Genomic DNA, 21,079 nt, shown 5'->3' with positions numbered 1-21,079 from the left:
TGATATTACGTTATGGGTTATTATAATATCTACAGGCTGAGATTAACAGGCCTAGAACTTAGACCAAACAACAGAAACACTACATATTGTCTCTATCGCGGCCTCGAATTTTAGGTTTAGGCTGAGAGTACGTTCTTCTAAGAACCACGATTTCTTCGCCCTAGCCTCGAGCCAGAAGCTGTGAGTAGTCCTTCTAAGAACCATGCATGTCTCAGTCTGAATCCCGGCCTCTAAGCCGTGGTGGTTATGGGAACGTCCTTCTGAGAATCCCAAATGATATCCGATTCCTGGCCTCTAAGCCGAGGCGGCTAAACGTCCCCATAGGACCGCTCTATGATGCCTGATTGATGTTTAAAGGGAAATTTAACCCCGCTCTTTCTTATACAAGAAGTATAGATACGTCAGCTATCGCGGTGAGGCAATTAACATGTTTGGGTAAGTGTTTCATTTGAGCACCCGTTTTCATTCACATTGTTTATTGCATTGGAATAATCTGCGCACGAAATGACTGGACCCCAGTAACCTACTTCTAGAAATTGATGGTGTCAAAAACTGTCAGTGAATTAGTCTAAGAAAGTTGAAACCTGCAAAATACCTACTTAGTCCATTTCTCATTGTCACCCATTTGTTTAACCACTTCAGTAAACCCTGTAGTGTTACATTTGTTCCATAATAGTAGTAGATAGGAGTCCTTCCTGCACCACTGACAAGGGGATACCACGGTGGAAAATGACAGAGAACTTTCTCGGTCAACACCGTGATCGACTCCTCCTAATTATTGAGTCGATGTCTTCCTTTCTCACTGAGCCACCGAGAAGAGAATGGCACGAAAAACTTCCGGTAACGGGGTATGCATACTCTGCTTAGTGTGCCTATATAATGGTATGTTCACACTTGTGTTTTATTAAGGGACATTTACATGATTACATGATTTAATTGCAGTGCTGGCGTAGGTCGTACTGGAACATATATTGCATTAGATATTCTTCAGCAGCATATCAATCGGTTAGACATGTCAGAAGAAATAGATATACCGGATTTGGTGGTGAGATTAAGATGTTGCCGTTGCCGAATGGTTCAGTCACTTGTAAGTACGCCAATTTTGTAAGTTTCGGAGTTTCACCAGTGTAGTAGACCCAACAAATTTGTATGGGTGGTACAACAAAGTTTTAAGACTTTTGATTTGGAAAAGGTGATAGTACAAAGAAACTTTTATATTATATTAGTGATTCAACATTATATCTGTCTTTATCAAAGTGTTGTTATACTAGATATTAATTTATATGTCACTTTCATTTTAAATTCAGAAACAATATATGTTCATCCATTATGCAGTCAATGAAATTATCGAAAACAAATTGGGAAATCGGACCAACCATGCTGCCGGTACTCCTTGGTTAAATGGTCAAACAACTCAATATTATTGTGTTGACAATGGGCTACCAACACCTGACCAAAACACTGACGGTCATAGTTTGATGGTTACAGGCTCGGGTCCTGACAACGTAAAGACGGAAGATGTGAAAACAGAGAAGCCCAGTGACCAAGGGGTAAACACAGAGAAGCCAAGTGACCAAGAGTTAACGACAGACAAGCCCAGTGAACCAGAGGTAACGACAGAGAAGGCTGATAAACAAGTGGAGGAATCGAGTACTTTGCAGGATCGACCTAAAGTAACATACATCAATATAGGAGATCGAGTTTCACTTATTACCAAAAGCACAGAAACTGACCGAAACAATGATAGCTCTGTCCCAGATAATCATTTTCATGACAATCCAACTTTTGGTAAGATACAAAATAGATAATGTAAAAATAGTGCAATTAGTATTCATTTGTTTGAAAATACATTAGAGTCCAGGTTAAATTTTGTTTCTGAATATTTTATACTACCAGTACATGGAATTTGGCATGAAATAAAGTACAGCCCGTAATTAAAACACATCATTTGACCCGATTTTTTTCCATGGATTAAAGATGGGGATAAAATATTCCTGCTCACTTTTTAATCCATTCCTGTGATACAGAGGTGTGATGGTGATAGAGCGCAAACAACATTGATAAAGTTCGACATCTATTAATCGGAGACTCATATCGGATATTTATTTTATGTCAAAAATCAAATTTTCTCTATATTTATTACTTAATGAAACATTTTACTATAGGAAAGATTATCTTAATAAAATGCTATCATGTATAGAGTAATAAGAGCTATTTGAATATAAATCTCAGTGGTTCAACATTATTTAAATGGACGACAAAATTTTCAAGCCCAATTTTCTTAGACGTATTAAAAATTTAAAACCATCTTTACATTACAGTGGCAGAGGATGATATTAAACTTAATATGGAAACAGAGACATCTGTGCCTGGTGTTTAAAGAACCAAAGACTTCGCTGATGCTGTATACATTTAATTACCGAATATATTAACATAGTTTATATTTATTGTTAATCTGTGATATTCACAATTTTATATTAAAAGTTTGTTATTGTTATTAGTTGTTCTATTATTCTTAATACATGAGATACTATTATTATGCTTATTATTGTTGATAATGTTATTGTACTGGTAGTTTCCTTGTCTGTCTGTCCGTCCGTTCATACGTTATGTATTTCACGATTATCACGGAGGTTTTTTATAAGTTGACTACTTTACAGAATAGAAGACGACTGGTTATTTTGAATTCCAGCAATTACTCCCCTTTATTTTTTAAATCTTATGTTATGTTATGTGCCCACTGTTTTTATTAGTTAGGCGTATATTTTCGTCTGTCAGTTCACCCGTCTGTCTATTTAAACGTTATATATGCGATGATTATGATGGAGTCTTTTTAAAGTTTTAATAGACTGTTCAGCTTATTGAATTGATTTATTGATTTCCGAAAAATTACTCCCTGAGTTACCCCCCTTGATTTTTTTAAATAATATAAAATTTGAATAATTGTTTGCTCAGCTTATTGAACAAAAGAACTTGAGTCTACAGAAATGTATCACTGTCACTAAACAAATATAATATAATTACATTTCAATAATAGGCCTACGATATTCAAAATAAACTTAGATTCCTCTAAAAATTATGGCAAAAACTTTCTTAAAGATGCATTATGTAAGACATAAATCTACCTAATTATAGACCTTTCATAGAAACCATGAATTAGACATATATTCACATGCCAAGCCCATAATCAACTCTCTAGTCTCTAGAGCATCGGATGGTTTTGATTTTCAACGGAACCCAATTTAATAATTTCATTAAATCATGGATAATCGAGACTTTGTTTATTACCGTAACAACGGTAGCAATGGCAATCGAGACTACACTGTTTTTCAAACTCCGCTCAAAATGAAGTTATTATGTCCATTCTTGTGTTCTATAGCACACATCTTTAAATATAAAGAGAAGGGAAGTATTTGTGTCAACCCTGTCTTGTGTTCATATGTTGAATTCCCAATTATTCTGTGTATATAACTATGCAATTACTCTTTTTGTTTTCAAGCACCTGTTTTATGGAATAATCTACCGTTTAATTTAAGATGCTGTACATCTCTAAAACTTAAAACACATTTATTTAATCCGGCTTTTAACTGACTGTATACAATTGTTAACATGTCCATAATCTTGTTGTTTCTTTATGGTTACATTTTCACATTGTAAAGTGCCCCTGAACATGTTATATGAAAGGACGCACTATAAATATGCTGTAATAATAATAATAATAGTAGTGTTGTATAGCCTATTTGTGTATATATATTAAGTTTATCATTTTGAGTAATTCTTAACACATTGCTATTTTAAATATCGTTGGTCTATTTGAGCGATAAGATTGGTTAGGCTCTTAAAATGACAGTCAATATAATAGTCCTCTAGATCTGATTACCGCCTGTACATAACCAAGATAGATCCTCCTGCCAGAAGACGTAGTCTTGTTTCTTATAATTAAACACCTTTGGGAAATAATTGAACTTCAGTGATCAGTGCTACAATACTTTTTAAATAATTTATGTGAATTAGTTTTTAGTCATGTATCCATTAAAGAACAAGCCGTCCCCGATGATCATCTAGCGCCATATATTAATAAGTGTAATCAAACTATTTAATTAACGATAATTCTGTAGAATAAATATTCCAACCCAACATCATTGTTTTTACTTGAATATATTAATGACGGGTGTAAATATATGGTCTGGCATGGAAATTTATTATTCAGTTAGGTGGCGTATGCAAAGTTTTCAAAAAAAGGGGGGGGGGGCGCAAAATTTTTGCTACTTTCTAGTCGATGATTGGTGATACCATAGAAAAATATGTGTGTAAAATGCGATGCCCGATAATTCATTACTTAATTGATCCACATCCTTGACAAGAATTAGATAGAGCTGGTCGTTCTTGATACAATATTTCAAAAACAGAAAATAATAAATTTTGAATATATTTAAAATAGCATTCAAACTACTTCATTCTGAGCCAAGTTATGAGTGTTTGAAATTTTTACCAAATCTATCTTAGATTATGTATTAAATGGCCGCGGTGTTCTGGTTTTGTTATTTTTCTGCAATACATTTTCTTGGTGGTTCTCAACGACGACGGGAGACAATTGCCCGTTGAACGCTCCAGCTCCCCTGTCTAGTAATTAAAGCAACTATTGTGATATTTTCAGAAAGCTTCCATGAAAAGTTTAGACCTCTATCATGGCCAAGATGTCGTTTTCTTCTCAAAAAGGGGGCATAACCCAAACAATATCAATTTGTCATGGTTTAACCCAGCTAGTACTCGGATTGATTATTTAACAATTAATTTGCGAAAAGCAACAAAAAATACCAAATCTCCTGGCTTGGTTTTAGTCGTATTTAAAAACAGCCACATCAATTTGGTCAAGGGCAAATCAAGATAATGACAGTCTTGTTACTGCAGGGAGCAGCATAGATCCATGGAATTTCCAGTTCATCATATCTTTGTAAATACTGAATGGCAATTAAGGGTTTTCAGACTGATATTCCAAGTCCAGACTCAATTTTCACAATCAATTTGTTTGTGGCAAGGGAGCTGCGGTGGCTCGTTGCGTAAGATGTGTACTTACAAACCAGGGGTTATTGGGTTCACTCCTCTGTATTCTTATTCATAGTTTTCTATTGTCAGTGGTGCAGGGCACATGGCATGAAAAACCAAGGTTCTATGTACCCATTGGTATGCACTGAAAAGTCGAATCCTTGATAGTTGATCTTTCTTGTACTTGGATCTCAGATTTACTACCTGTGAACTGGCATACTATCTCGTAATTTTAGCAAACTCCCTATATACAACTGGTTGCTGGTTGCATAATATAAGTAAAAGACTGAATGCATAGATAAAATAAATTTTATTACATTATACAATTAATTTTTATACAGTACAACAGATGTACATGTAAGAAAAAGAAATCAATAAATAAAAGAACTTAAAGAAGGCCATTTACCGCAAGGGGGATAATGGGCCTATGTGCGTTTCCTTTAAGAATCTTTAGTTTCGGAATCAGTAATATAGACTTTTGTAAACAAACAAGGCAGATGATCTTGACAATACAACACAATAGGTGTAGCGGGTACATTATATTACTCTCTATTTTTGAAAGCATGATAAACAAATGAGCAGACAAATTTGCAACTGGTGAGGGTGGGTCAAATATAACAACAAAGGAAATGGTAGATTGTTGGTCGATAAGGCACAAGTCATATCACTCAGCCCACGCTGTTTGACGAATTCCCCCTTTGTAACTATTTTCATGCTCCTGGATGTCTGAAGCAGTTTTTCTTTCAAGTTTATTCGATTTTCTTTAACTAAAGGACAACTTTGCAATGAAAACTCTACACACTCTTCGAAAGCCGCCATTTTAAGAACTTCTTTCTAAAAGCGGCAACTTTTCCTTATAAGTAAACTGGTAGCCAGATGACAATTGTATGGGTGTAGCTACATATCACTAAACCTCATACAGCTGAGGTTAGATGTAGGGTAAATTAAAGTGATTAAGACACTGGCTCGCTAGCCTGGAGGTCGGGTGTTCTATCCCTACATTGGCCGAGAAAGTTCTTCTGGTTTTTCCGACGTGGTTTCCCCTTGTCAGTGGTGCAGAACGGAGGGCCTGACAAGGACAGCTGTCTAGTCATTCGGATGAGACGAAAAACCGAGGTCCCTCGTGTATACATTGGAATGCACGTAAAAGATCCCTTGGCAGTTGGAATTCGATATAAGAGTAGGCAAAATTTCCCTCATAGCACACTGTATGGCGTATGCCCGTCTTCATTAGCCCAGTATAGGAGCAGAACAGTAGGACGTTAAACCCCATTTCATTTCATTTCCAAAAGACTTTTCAACCATATTAAGGCTCATTACATATGAAGTCTTCCCCTAACAATCATTCTGCAAGAAGGGCATTGTCGAAGATTTTCTGAACATATACAACAGATCCTATGTCCACATGGTAATAACTGCACTTGAGGTGGACTTTTTTTGCAGTTAACACACAATCTTTCCTGAGTTTCACTGTCCCTTACTTCCATCCCTTCATCATCTGCAATTTAAACATTTGGAATTTATTATCACAGTAGACAGAGGCTTGATAGTCCCACAAGTAGCAACGTCATCCGTGCTCGAGGTCATAAAACGAAGTTAAAAAACAATCACTCCATGCAAACCAGGTCATTGTGGGACTAACATATGGTGCAATTTTATTTCAGCAATTTTCTTATACATAGTATACATAGGGGTCTTTAACAGTGGGAGGAAACCGAAGAACCCTGAGAAAACCCACCAGGTTGTGCAGCGAATCTACTCCATGTCACATATAAGCTTGAGATCGAAACCACACCACTTGCGTCAATGACAAATCCTATGATCTAAAGCAGACTAGTTTAATTAGAGCACTCAACCCCATACATTGTTTAAACCAGAGCCATTGTGGCTGAATGGCTAGTCATGTGGAAACCCAATTGGATTTCTGTTCTGTGCATTTAATTTGAAAAGATTTATGACCCCGGTCATCAAAACCAGGTTTTGCCTAGAGATAAAACTACTCCTTTCACAGACCTGCAACTGTAGAGTGACTAAAGTGTTTCGGTTACATGGGCAATATGGAGACATGCATCCATTAAATCCACCATCTCTCTCTCTATCTCTCCTCTCTCTTTGGGAAAAAGTTGGAATCAACAGGTCAATGGGGAAATTAATGGGATTAAAACTATTACCTCCCTTTATGAAAATAAAAGTAGCATATTGAGATTGAAAAAGGGTCATAAATCATAAACTTGAGTCTCCCAGAAAACATGTTAGTTGACACCTCTGGCACTTTCACATGTAAATTTTAACTTACATTCTTCACTTATCAAAGGGGTCTCATCTCTTTCACTTGATCTGTTGACTTCTATATAAATAAAATAAAGTAGAATTTAGTAGTGGTTGACCAGTCTCACTGGATTTCGTAAGATGCTTATCTAATGCTGTTCATATATGAGTTTGGCATAAAATTTTAATACAGTTTTCTTTATTCTAGTTCCTGTTTCTAAGTGTTTATTTCCAACTTCTTCATTTATACACCCAAAAGCAAAATTTGTGTCTATCTTACAATTCAAAAATTCAAACTGCCAAGGGTTTTTTTACGTACACTTCAATGACAGGGACGGATCCAGAGGGGGGGTTTGGGGGGTCCAAAAAAAAAAAAAATTAAAAAAAATTAACTACTATATATCACAAAGTAAATAAATATATTTACCTATGTTTCCATCACATAATGATGCAGCTACCGAACTCTGCAATAAAAACAAACCAATTCAGTAAGTTTCAACAAATGTGATATTGTGATACAACCCATTTTCAAATGCCGCCCTAAAAAAGCATGTGATAAATCATTTAAAGGCAATACAGTCCAGATACCTCTATATATTTCAAAGGTCATCATAAACAAGACCTTCGTGAAGAATGGGCTGGCTTAAACAAAACAGCATAATTATATTATTATTATATTTGACTCATCAGCAAGGGCGTGGATTTGTCATAACTTTTTTTTTGGGGGGGGGGGGGGGGGGGAAAGGACGAACCCTGGAATCTAGAACATTTCAATACCAAACAAAATAAATAATTACGTACCGTTTACTGTACCAGTGTTATTTCGATGAAGGCTGTAACTAGGGGTAATATGATGACAATATGGAAAAATTGACTAACTACATCAAAGCTGCATAAATATTAATTGTTCATGAAGTTCGTCCTACGATCAGGACTGTTCTCTTTGAATATCTTGGCGACATGAAGGGGGTCATTATGCACCACACACGCCATCAAGTGGCTCAGTCGGTTTTGCGTCATGGAGTTGCGCCACCAAGTTTTGATACGGCGCAGAGTGCTGAAGGATCGCTCGGCTGAGCAGGAACTAGCAGGGTTCAGCAGTGTGAGATGAGAAGAGCTTCGACAGAAGGGAACGTCTGCCTCACTTCAGGTGACATAATGAGGAACACCTCGTGCACAAGTGAAATAGATTTGGATGAAAAATGGTGCTTGAAGAATGGCAATTCTTGTTCCAAGTCCCGATTCAGTTCCAGATCCGTAGAAACAAGCTCACCATCATGTGGATATAAACCTGAAAATCTGTCCTGGCGACAAAAATCATGGGGGGACAGAGACCTATTTGTCCCCCCGTCCGATTCTAAGGGGGGGGGACGGGGCCCCAAAATCCACGCCCATGGAAATTGTTTGATAGGGCTGATAACAGATACCCCACACAGCAGCTTATCGGCAAGAAAAAAAAACTTGGGTGTTGAACAAACTAATAAGGATCCTTTATGTCTTCAAGAAATCTATTGTGTGCTCACAAGTTTTTCTGGACACATAATTTCCATGACAATATGATGACAGCAACCTATCTATAAGTAGGTCTCAAATAGAGCGTCATGTATGGAAGAATAATATTGCCAATATTATTTCAATATTCACAGTGCAAACTGCATATGTCAGAAGTTTAAAATACGTATTTTAGTTTTACAATTTGCAATTTCCATTGGTCACCAATACCAATATAATAGTGTCAAATACAGACTACAGATTTCAATAATACAAAATACAGAATAATACTTATTTTGCACATTACACATCCTCATTCTGCATTATAGACAAATGCATAATTTAAGGTATGTTCTAATATTGTAAGTTCTATTATGCATCTGTCTACAAGGCAAAATACAGAAATGAAATGAAATGGAGTTAATGTCCTACTGTTCTGCTCCTAACCTGGGCATACGCCATACAGTGTGCTATGAGGGAAATTTTGCCCCGGCAGCGGCGCTACAGCCTATTCTTATATCGAATTCCAACTGCCAAGGGATCTTTTACGTGCACGCCAATGTGTACACGGGACCTTGGTTTTTCGTCCCATCCGAACAACTAGACAGCTGTCCTCCAGGCAAAATACAGAATCTAGAAATGTAATGTGCAAAATAACTATTATACTGTATTTGAATTATTGAAAAGTGTATTCTGTATTTTAACACTGTGACACTGGTATTGTGCAGCAATGGAAATTGAAAATTTAAAAAATAAATTAGGTATTTTCAACCACTGACATGCATTTTGCACCGTAAACATTGCACTAATATTGGCAACGTTATTCTTCCATAGTCATAGTGATTCAGTGAATCAGATATTTGCTCACTGACCAAAAGGTCCTGCTTTTGATTTTAGTGTACGCCGATAAAGTTCCTCTGTCCATTCTGCCTGGTTTGTTTTTTTTGTTGTTTGTTAGAATTGTTAGAATATATTTTGCATCTACTTACCCCTTCAGCAATGTGATCTCCCTCCGATAACTAGAACAACAAAATAAATAAAATTCTTTTATTAAACGATCAACACGTGTCCAATAACTGGCTTACTCAATACTGGTAGTAGTATATAGTTTTTGGGGCACATAACTTCATAAAATGTGTTTACAGACGCCATTTACTAAAACTTCTCTTTAACATCAAATTAAAATATGGTGTGCCCTCCTTATGAAATCCTGCATACACCAATGTGACTAATCCAACAAGATGGACAGAATAAAATGAATGACTAATTTTGAATAGAGAGATAAAAACAAAGAGAACAAGTGAGCTAGTTTTCATCAACCAGCACTGAAATCAATTACAGCATGGTAATGATTTGTTAAATTTATGACATTTAAAAACAGTTTTAGTTTTAAAAAGCACTTACAATATTTTCATTTTGAAATCGTGGAACAAAGGCTTCAACTATTACCTGTAGTAAATAATATGGACGTCTGGGGAACATCTGTTGAGGTGTTTGTGATGGACCACTTGTAGCATAATTAGGATGACGTGGTCTTTCTGTATGAATACCAGATACTGGAGTAAATTGATTAGTGGCACCTGTTCCATGAGATTGGGTTGCATCAAGTCTTTCATCATAACTTGTACTAACAGGACTTCTGACATCTATTGGTATATTACCTACTTGGTGACCACAAATAAATGGACAGTTAGGAAAATGTTTTCTATGTTCTATCATAGGTATATCTACATCCTGCCAGCTTTTTAAAATACCATTACAAAACACACATTGAACTCTATCTGGTGCACCAGTAAAGGAGAAACCAGCTTTAGCAAAGTCATTTGGTGAAGGACTGTCTTTAAATGTCTGTAAACGAGCCATTTCTGACAACAAAATATTTCTATCCTCCCTTAAAGATGTGCTAAGGTGTGTTACAGTAGGCCTATCATTATTACTGAGACAGGGTTTGTTCTCTCATTACTACAATGCTTCACACTAATTTGGAAATGAACCCGTCAAAAACTGTTGCCTCTATCCGATCACCAGCCAATTACATTGTTGACAGACCGAGGACAGGGTGACAACATAATAAGCCCACACTGAAGTGTGGGCATCTAAAAAATTATTTCTAACTACTAAAAAAAAAATGTTGATTTTATATCACAAAATAAATAAATATATTTACCTATGTTTCTGTCACATAATGATACATCTGCCAAACTCTGCAATAAAAATAGACAAATTCCGTAAGTTTCAACAAATGTGATATTGTGATACAACCCATTTTCAAATGCCACCCAAAAGAAGCATGTGATAAATCATTTAAAGGCAATACAATCCAGATATCTCTATATATTTCAAAGGTCATCATAAACAAGACCTTCGTGAAGAATGGGCTAGTTTAAACGAACAAAACAGCAGAATTATATTATTATTAATAACTATGTTTGACTCATCGGTGGCAAACAATCTCTGCATAGTTTCTTCCACCTGGATTTTGGAAATTGTTTGATGGGGTTGATAACAGATATGCACATTGTGGTTCAGTGAGTCAGATGTTTGCTCACTGACCAGAAGGTCTTGCTTTCCATTCCAGTGTAGGCCGAGAAAGTTCATCTGGGTTTTCCCTTGTCAATGTTACAGGGCGCAGACGCAGAGCCTGGCAAAGAAAAGGTACTTAGTCGAACCAATGGAACGAAAACCTGAGGTCAAAATGTGAACATGTTAGCATGGCAGTTGGAATGTGGAAAAGATGCTGTCGGACAAAATTTGCCTCATGGAACACTGCATGGGTGGACGCGCGTCTTCATAAGCTCAGATGGTGCAGAAAGGTTTTAGTCTACACGCCGTTTCATTTCATTCCACAGGACTGTTTACGAAATGGTCACTATTTTCAATATTTTACAAATAGTGTTGTTACTCAGTTTGCAAAACCATTGGACCTCCTTTGATTTGTTCTATTTAGGAAGAAATGTCATGCAGTAATTCAGACTTTTTCTTTTGTTAAATAAATGATATTTGGCAGTTTAAGATACCCCTCTCCCCCACCCCCATGTCCATTCTGCCTGCGGGTTTTTTGCCATTTGTTAGAATATATTTTGCATATACTTACCCCTCCAGCAATGTGATCACCTTCCGATAACTAGAACAATAAAATAAATAAAATGTTTCTATTTAATTCTTTTATATATAGAGGATCAACACGTGTCCAATAACTTACAGTTCCTCCCAAATTTTTGGGACCGAAACCTCTCCGAATTCTCTTAGATTTTGCGGTGAAATTTAGCTTGATTCCGCGACGATTTTTCTCTAAGATTCGCTTGGAATCCACCGTGTTTCACTAGGAATTCACCATGTTTCTCTAGGAATTCACTGTGTTTCGCTAAGAATACACCTTGTTTCGCTAAGAATACACCTTGTTTCGCTAAGAATACACCGTGTTTCACTAAGAATACATCGTGTTTTGCAATGCTTCCCGCCAGGAATTCGCGAGCCTACCTTAAGCTAGGATCGAACTAATATTGTCTATAATAAATTGAAGGAGTTGTAATATAGTAATGCTGCCGTGAAAACGTGTACATGTATAATGTACAGGCCGGTTTGAATAACAACAAAATGAGTTAGGTAATCCCGGGAAAACGTTTACCGGCATTCTGTATCGTTTAGAATTTTTTTTTTAACGCACTGTCCATGCATTACTTTGGGGCAAAATGTATGCAAACTATGAACAACTTACAATTTTTTAAACGTATCATTACATCTTTGTCTATAACTTAGATGTAATCCATCAATTACTGGCTGCTATTAAATCCAAACTTTAAATTGTATACAATGAGCTTTTTCACATTACTTCATTACTCGCAGCTTCAGCTAATCTAAATCAACCATCCATACGGCACAGTGCCATAAATCACTCCACAGTGTGCTTAACGGTAAGTCACGTGGTCAGAAACGCGCCAAAAGATTGGGACTATATTCTTACGCTGTGTTACTCAGCGAAAAGTATTTAGCAAATCCTGGCTGTCACCGGTATATGATAATAATGTATTATGACGCATTAAAACGATATGGGTGGGAGGGGGTACACTGTGAAGGTCACAAAAGTGACAGCGCCATGTATTTGTTATTTTACAAATTATGTATACATATAATACTGTACATTTACATGCATTCAACCAAGGAATATTCTTACAGGATTTTGCGCAGCTGTAGAAAAATCTCCGCTGTGACAATATTCATTTACTTTATGTCGCCCAATTCATTTCGGTGGAAGCCGATATTGAATAAAGCCATTTCACACACACAGACGTGTACATTACATGCGCATGTCATATATTTATACAATGGCCACGAGTGTGTTAATTCTCTCCTTCACTCCATTATAATTTACTTATTTTATCGAAATGTCTAAAATCGTTTTGTGAAATGCATCTATCTTAAGTTACATGTAGGATGAAATTTTAGTTTAAGATGGTTTTAAGGAGAATTAAGTTTTTGTGAAACAGGGCCCTGGTATTATATAGTTTTTGGGGCATATAACTTCACAAAAAGTGTTCACTGGCACCATTTACTAGAACCTCTCTTTAACATCAAATTAAAATATGTTGTGCCTTCCTTATGAAATCCTGCATACACCAATGTGATTAATGGTATAGAGATGGTTAGAATAAAATGAATGACTAATTTTGAATAGAGATAGATAAAAACAAAGAGAACATCTGAGCTAGTTTTCATCAACCAGCACTGAAATCAATTACAGCATGGTAATAATTTGTTAAATTTATGACATTTAAAACAGTTTTAGTTTTAAAAGCACTTACATTATTTGGATTGCGTAATCGTTGAACAAAGGCTTCACCTTTGACTTGTAGTAAGTATAGACATTTGGGGAACCATTTGGCATGTTCTTGCCATGGATCTTCACCTCTTTCCCAGGTCACTAATCTACCACCACAATGAAAACACTTCACACCATCACCAGAACCTAAAAAAATTTGTTTCATCAAATTCTATTAATGTGTCAACATTTTCATTTCATCAATGGAGAAATAAAATTATGATTGTAATAAATGATTAAAAGTGTAAATGGAAGGAATCTGAAGAGAATTTGAAGAAGGAAAATTGAAAAGATTTAAAATTAATAAATAAAATGTACCTGCATAGAAGAATCCAGCTTTGGCTAACTGTTGAGGTGTTTGTGAAAGACCACTCGGCCACATAGTGTAAGAAGCAATTCTGGATGCTTTAGTAGCATAATTAGGATGACGTGGTCTTTCTGTATGAATACCAGATACTGGAGTAAATTGATTAGTGGCACCTGTTCCATGAGATTGAGTTGCATCAAGTCTTTCATTATAACTTGTACTAACAGAACTTCTGACATTTATTGGTATATTACCTACTTGGTGACCACACACAAATGGACAGTAAGGAAAATGTTTTCTATGTTCTATCATAGGTATATCTACATCCTGCCAGTTTTTTAAAATACCATTACAAAACACACATTGAACTCTATCTGGTGCACCAGTAAAGGAGAAACCAGCTTTGGCCAAGTCATTTGGAGAAGGACTGCCATGAGGCCAACTGTCTTTAAAAGTCTGTAAACGAGCCATTTCTGACAACAAAATATCATGCAGATATGCCAAACATCTCTGATAAGCTTTACAGTTGGGTAAGTAAACTGAAACATTTCTGGCATTTTGTCCAAGTATGTGCAGACATTCTGGATTTAATCTTTGATGTTCAACATTTGGTTTGGATCTAAAAATCCACTGTCCTTTTTGTACACCACAACTAAAACATTTTACAATATCTTCAGTACCAGTATAATAGAAACCATCTTTAGCCAATGCCATAGGTCGTGCCTTGTCATATGCTTCAGGTGGCCATTCATCAAATGATTTCAGTCTCCAAGTTTCATACCTCATCATTTCTTCAGGAGATTGTTCTGGAAACACTGTTGCCGATGTAAAAGGTGCAACATAACTTGAATCTACGGTCATCATTTTCTCAAAAGTTCAGTCAAATATCCCACTGATACCTGCTGGAAATAAGATTATATAAAAATAAGAAATTATTGCTACATAAAACGCACAATACAGTACTACACACAAGCCAAAATTCTGGCTCCAATGGAGCTACAGTAAGATCTCTAATGCTGTCAACACCTATAGCTACTGTCTCATTATTATAAAACACATGGCCATAGACCCACTGAATCTTATCTTTATAAATGTATTGTATTTCAATATTTTTTGGTTGTGGGAGGAATGTGCTATCTATGTTGGCACACAATATCAAATTTCACACCGATGTTAATATTGTATAATATAAAGATATCCAATGCTCATTGTATCATTTGATATACTAGCAGACGGCTTATATTATATTGTACTGTTCCTTTCTAACTGGAATTTCATTATGTTGAAATTAAGAGAATTGCCAATGAGAAGAGATGATAATGATTCCAGATTGTGGATTATTTTGGATGACTTTATAATATATCTTAAGAACAATCAATCAGAAAAGGATAGGATTAAATTATTGAAGAAATATAACATTAAACGAGAAGTAGAAAGATACCAGGGAGGACATATCAAAGTTGTTGGTGGCACAGAATGTATAAGTACTTTGGCTATTCTAAAATATATTTTTAATCATTCCGAGGACTTTGAAAATTGTTTTTCCATTGGAAACCAAATAAGTAAAGATTTTTTCTCAAAAATTCAATCACAAGGTACACTATTAGATCTTTACAAAGAAATATCAAATTTACTTGTTGGGAAGGACGATCATAAATATCTGAAGCTTGATGAATTGAAAATTCCATTCCTTGAACATTCATATAAAGTTATTTTTACAAATGAAGAATGGTCAAGAACATGTTTTTTCGAGCACCATTTTGCGCAAAGCTTGTGCAGTGAGTCTGTAGGTGATAGTATTAAAAGGCGTTGGGACTATCTCAAATCACTAAAAGAAGCTAAAAACCTAAGCAAATCTGTTGTAAAAAGTGCCCAACAAACTATTAAATTGAGACGTCAAAGGATAACATCAAATGCTGTTAGTGAAGAAATACAATTATCCACAATTAACAAACATAGGCCTTCTATTGTAGAATCACAAATTTTCAACGCAGTCACAACAATATTTCCTGTTGAAATACAATCAGTTACATGCGTAAAATGTATGTGTCCTGGTATCCAGGAATTTTTAGATACAGTTGACATTATTGTCGGCTGTACTAGTAACTGTGAAGCACCAACCAACAAATTAACAATACAGATGATATTGAACATATGCAACAAATATCATTCGTTGAATTGTCATCATATTATGTTCATTGATTCCAATTCTTTAACACCATACCTGCAAAAAAATGGTCATATTGCAAGATTTAGTCTTTATGACGACCTCCGGCTAAATAAATTAAGTACACATATATTGTTTTTATGCAACGTTTTACAAGAAAATGTAGTTCCAGAAGAAATTAGTGTCAACGGAATAATGGAAAGATGCCAGTCATGTTTTGATATATCACTGCCCAAGCCTTTGTCTGTCACCAATTTCGACATCCTCCAGGAATTTCATTTGGATGTACCATTGGAAATGCAACTTATTCTTGAAATGTTCATTAACAAAGATAGTCTTTACCACAAGCACTTGTCTGAAAATTTCTTCAATAAAAAATACGAACGATTGTACTCTGTATATGAAGTTCTATTGAATACATTTAACAAAAATTTCATTGGAATTTTCCAACAAAAAATAACAGACAAACTTTTAATGAACTATCACAGCATAAGTACAAGTAAATATGGATTTACAACATCACTGACATTTGCTGAAAACAACCTTATTTCAAAGTCAATGGATGATCAGCTCTACTACCAGACCTATATCAAGGAGTACCCTATTACATATGATACTCTTGCTGGTAATGTGACTCAAATGGTTAGCCTTAGGCAGTGTCACTTGATTTTGATGTTGGATAATCTTGTACGTCTGAAGTATCACAGTGATCCCGATCCTGGAGAACATCGCTCAAAACAACTGTGCATGCTACCAATAACACTCCAGGGGTTGCCAAAAGACTCTAAAGCAACAGAAAACTGGCATGATGTGAATATCTGTGATGGATCACAACACTGCTCATGTAAAAAGCGGCTATTTTTGAGCAAAGAAGAGGCTTTTGATACCATTTTGAATCTTTCACATTCAGAGGAAAGCAGTTTAGAAATATTTAACAACATATGTAGATGGGGAAATAATAGCCTTTGGAGAATGTTACAAGGTAAGATTATTACTGTGCATTAACATCAACAATCTGGCAAATTTGAAAAGAAAAGAATTGTTCCTTGAGCTATAAATAATGGATATTTAGCCTTTCTTTAGAAAAGTATACCATTGTATACAACGGTTTAGGGCCCAGGTACATGAAACAATTTTCCTTAACTTAAGGTCTACATTCAAGAATGTTTTTTTTTTGTATTTGAAGAATAGGCCGAGTTACAAATTTGGGTAACAAGAGAAATATGAATATGATCCTGTAAACTTGCAGTTAATGAGGGTTTTACTTTCAAAATTTATTTTTTCTTGACAGATGACAATGACAATCCTATTAGTTCTTCCTACAGCTAGTATAAATATCTTACACATTTTCAGATACCACTTGTACATTTCCAAAGACATCATGGCTAAACAAGTTCATTCAAGTAGCCATTGTATTCAACCAAGAGATGGTGCCAAAATGTACATCATTGAAACCTGTTGAACCAGTTGAAGAACTGAAGTCACCAGACGATTCATCCCCTATTCCTATAATCCAGGTAACATTTCACCATACATATCTTATTTCAAAATGATGAATGTGTGGAAGCAATGTTTAAGTCAGTTCTATTCCACACATAGTCCCACTCAAAATATTTCACACTGCAAAGATTTAAAATCTAGTTTGTATTAATATACTTTCTAAAAATCATTATTTTTGTGTTTCAGATATCTCCAGTTGGTTTGTTCTCGAATTATCCATTGTACACAAATGACGATAATTTGCACGAAATTGTTCATGATACCTGTAACATTTTAGATGACTCTATGGACCTTGGGATTACCCTCGATGATTCCCTTTTAGAAACATCCATGGAACAACTGACGATTCAAGAAACTGATCATGAGCAGCAATCTATAATTTCAATGTTTGGTTTTGAAAAATTTTACCACACCTCCATTACTTACAAGGCATCCACCCCCAGCAAGTGGAAGAGATGATGATATCAATAAGCTAAGAGAAATCTTAGATGATATTCTTGTAAAAGCTGGAATGGATAAAAACACTGAAAGCGAGTCGGTTTCTTTCGATAGAATTCTCTTTGGCCCAGACAATAAAATTGGTATTAATTTGCTGTCCCTTATTAAGGAAAATAAAAAATATGAGAAATTTTTGCCCGAGTTTCCACTCCTTCATCTCAGAAAATCCAAGGTCAATACTTTGTTTAGTGCATATCGCTATGCAGGATATTGGTGGAATTATTGATGGTCATGCGTGACGAAACAACTACAGAATGGTCAAAATTGATAACTACTGAACACATTGATACTGCTACACGGCATATTAGAAAGCTCTCTCAATCTCTTCAGTTTGCTTTTACACTTAAATTTATTCAATACCTACCAAGCACGGATGCACAGTTATTTGTTGAGAATGAACTAAATCAAACTCCTATTGACGAATTTATGGTTACAATGAGAAAAATAAATGCTACTTTTGCTCTCCATTATGATATGATGATACATTGTAATGAAGTTGTAGCTGTGAAACTAGCAGAACGTCTTGGCGGTGAGAATGGCTACAGTCTGTTATTGGGAGCGGTAAAGTCATCTTTGTGGTTTTCATTCTTAAATGGAGCTAGTTCTTATGCACCCTATTGTACTCGCTTATTGACAGAGCATTATACAGCAGGGATCTTTCACCAGAATTTGAAAAAATGTCTGTTCTCTACTCCTATCGGAAATAGCCAGGTAAACTTTGCATGTGACACCAAACGCGAAATGGACCATAAAGACGCATTAAAGGGATTCCGCTCTGGATCTTCCCAAGAATCAGCTGTACGAAGAATGTCACTCATTGATTCATTCAACGCTGTTCATGCTGTTCAACAGAGCGACAGTGATTCTTATGGTGTATCTTGGAACTTCACTGAGACAGACATGAAACATATTTTTCGAGTCACAGAGGTTATTCTAAGACAAGATGCACTCTCAACACACCCCTGCAACATTCCACGCAATGTGTATGCCATTGACAAGGATGTGCTGTCTCGTGAGATCCTAGATGATGATACAAAGGAAATTGGAAAATATCTTATTCAACGATTCATATGCAAAGACAATCTATTTCAACTCTCTGCTACAGATTCCCCCAAATTGGAAGATGTTTCAGGACCAATAAATTTGAAATCGCGCTTAAATAAAAATGTAAGTATTACCATCAAACGAGTAGTAAAGCAAACGAAAATCGCACTCAAATCAGAACGACAATTGAAAGAAGACAAAAGATCCAAGTTACTATCGAATGCTCTAAACCAAACAGATCGGTTGAGCTCTGATATGAACATGTGTCAATCTCTTGTTAAACCAGACTGTAGCAAACCAAAAGTACAGAAATCCTCTTCCATGAAACTGGCATTGGCAAATCTATTAGAGTTTTGTAACCCACAGGAATTAAACAACTGTATTACAACAGCATCAAAATCACTACCTGGTTGGCTGACAAAAAGGGTAAAGATTGTTACAATTGAATTTGCTGGAGTCAAATTTAAGACCAAAGTTGTTACCGGATCCCAATATCTATACTATGTCCAGAATGCAGTCCTGTGTCCAAAGATGTACATGGAAAGAAATATATCTATTTTTAGAATACAATAAATCCTGTATTACAAAAATCAAAATTCATTATCATTTAATCTTATTCCAAATAAAAATAATGAATATTTAGTTAATGCATATAACCTGCAACGTTTTTGGATCCTTTTTACGTGCATATCAATTGTAAGTTTATTATGTTAAATGCATGTTCTAGTACTGTGGTAATATTTCAATAATTACAGTGTTTATCAATCTACTGGATCTTCATGTTAATATACTTAATATACAATTAATCTTGCTTAGTTTTTGAAGATCAATTCATAATTGAATTTATACATATTTTTAGCTTTTTTAATCATAAAATTGTATTTTTACTTTACAATTATTAAACTCATCTGAACATTTTGGTGAAATTTGCTCTCTATAAATGTATTAAATAAAAATAATAAGATACTTTAACTGTATATGTAGTATTTTTCTCTATGTGTTGTTAATGCTGTTAAATAAAATTCTGATCTAGATATAAATAGCTTATTTTACTTCATAAGAACCCAGTCAGCCTTTATGGGGTCACACAGTTGAAATTCCTGTAAACACCAGAATGGATATGGTATCAAATATCCACCTTATATGACTGCTTCCAGTAATTATTAACGACAGTTGATGACAGTTAACAATATACACCAACTTCGGTTTCTCCTCTGCACCAAACCATGTTTCCAAACAGAGTTATCTTTCCGTGACCCGCAAATTATATTTTTAACAATGAGTTGAATTCTATTTTTCACTCGGCAAACTTCGACAGATTCCGGAAAACCTCGGCAGAGCTATATATATATAGAAACTATAATATAGCCAAAGAAATATATACTGACAGTATATATTTCAATGATATAACTCTACGACTTGTCACTTGATCCTTGATACATTTTCCAAACTGAGTTATCTTCTCGAGACAATAGGCCTATCGTATGATTTCCCTACCGATCGCCGCCATTTGGAACAACGACACTGCCGTCACTTGACGTAAGCACAGCTGGTAATATCACAAACATGTCAACCGCGCTAGTATATTTTGCTTTGATGTTTGTTATTCAAATTCAGGGCTTGCCACGAACTGTTGTTACTAAAAATACTTTGAGACGCGTACTGCCAGGCGGTTTTTAAGCGGATGTCCTCAATTACCCCTAAGTACCACTAGAATTTCCAGTCAACAAACTCGGTCGATGGTTGGGCTAAAATTTGGGAATAGTTTGTTTGACTGAAATAAAAAACGCACTAACTCAAATATGATTACATCGTTTTTTGTCTATTTTGATTATTTTCCCCCAAGTTCAAATCTGACAGTTGAAGTCACAACTTTATTGAGATTTTCCTTCCAATAGCAATCCCCTAAACAACGTGTTGACCTCTCTTTGCGAGTAAG

General features: G+C 35.5%; 3 protein-coding genes across 9 annotated transcripts in view; 1 reads left to right on the top strand and 2 right to left on the bottom strand.

Annotated features, from left to right (window-relative positions):
- Positions 1-4,137, top strand: part of LOC126810891 (receptor-type tyrosine-protein phosphatase H) — a 32,828-nt gene extending 28,691 nt beyond the window's left edge. The window contains exons 21-23 of the mRNA XM_050536220.2: positions 943-1,087; positions 1,308-1,788; positions 2,322-4,137. Of these exons, the coding sequence (XP_050392177.1) occupies positions 943-1,087; positions 1,308-1,788; positions 2,322-2,380 (685 nt within the window). The 3' untranslated portion in view covers positions 2,381-4,137. The remainder of the gene's footprint in view (positions 1-942; positions 1,088-1,307; positions 1,789-2,321) is intronic.
- The window catches only part of LOC126810897 (baculoviral IAP repeat-containing protein 2), a 109,379-nt gene that overhangs the window by 72,656 nt on the left and 15,644 nt on the right, over positions 1-21,079 (bottom strand). The gene's annotated exons all lie outside the window — the stretch shown is intronic.
- On the bottom strand, positions 5,338-20,474 carry LOC126810894 (baculoviral IAP repeat-containing protein 7). 7 transcript variants are annotated; one of them, XM_050536239.2, is made up of 10 exons: positions 20,194-20,474; positions 13,943-14,833; positions 13,608-13,771; positions 11,900-11,929; positions 10,973-11,009; positions 10,210-10,469; positions 9,795-9,824; positions 7,742-7,778; positions 7,343-7,393; positions 5,338-6,544 (listed from the first exon to the last, which is right to left on the bottom strand). In XM_050536239.2, the coding sequence occupies exons 2-10, from the start codon at positions 14,793-14,795 to the stop codon at positions 6,363-6,365; spliced, it is 1,644 nt and encodes a 547-aa protein (XP_050392196.1). In that variant the 5' UTR covers positions 14,796-14,833; positions 20,194-20,474; the 3' UTR covers positions 5,338-6,362. The 7 variants fall into 7 exon arrangements, with proteins under 7 accessions (XP_050392196.1, XP_050392195.1, XP_050392198.1 ...); XM_050536238.2 differs by having other exon boundaries at positions 20,279-20,474; XM_050536241.2 differs by having other exon boundaries at positions 13,943-14,830; positions 20,279-20,474.

The sequence above is a fragment of the Patella vulgata genome, chromosome 2 (genome assembly GCF_932274485.2).
Source record: "Patella vulgata chromosome 2, xgPatVulg1.2, whole genome shotgun sequence".
Lineage (NCBI taxonomy): Eukaryota > Metazoa > Mollusca > Gastropoda > Patellidae > Patella > Patella vulgata.
Note: the sequence above shows the minus strand (reverse complement) of the source record. Positions and strands in the feature narration are given on the sequence as shown.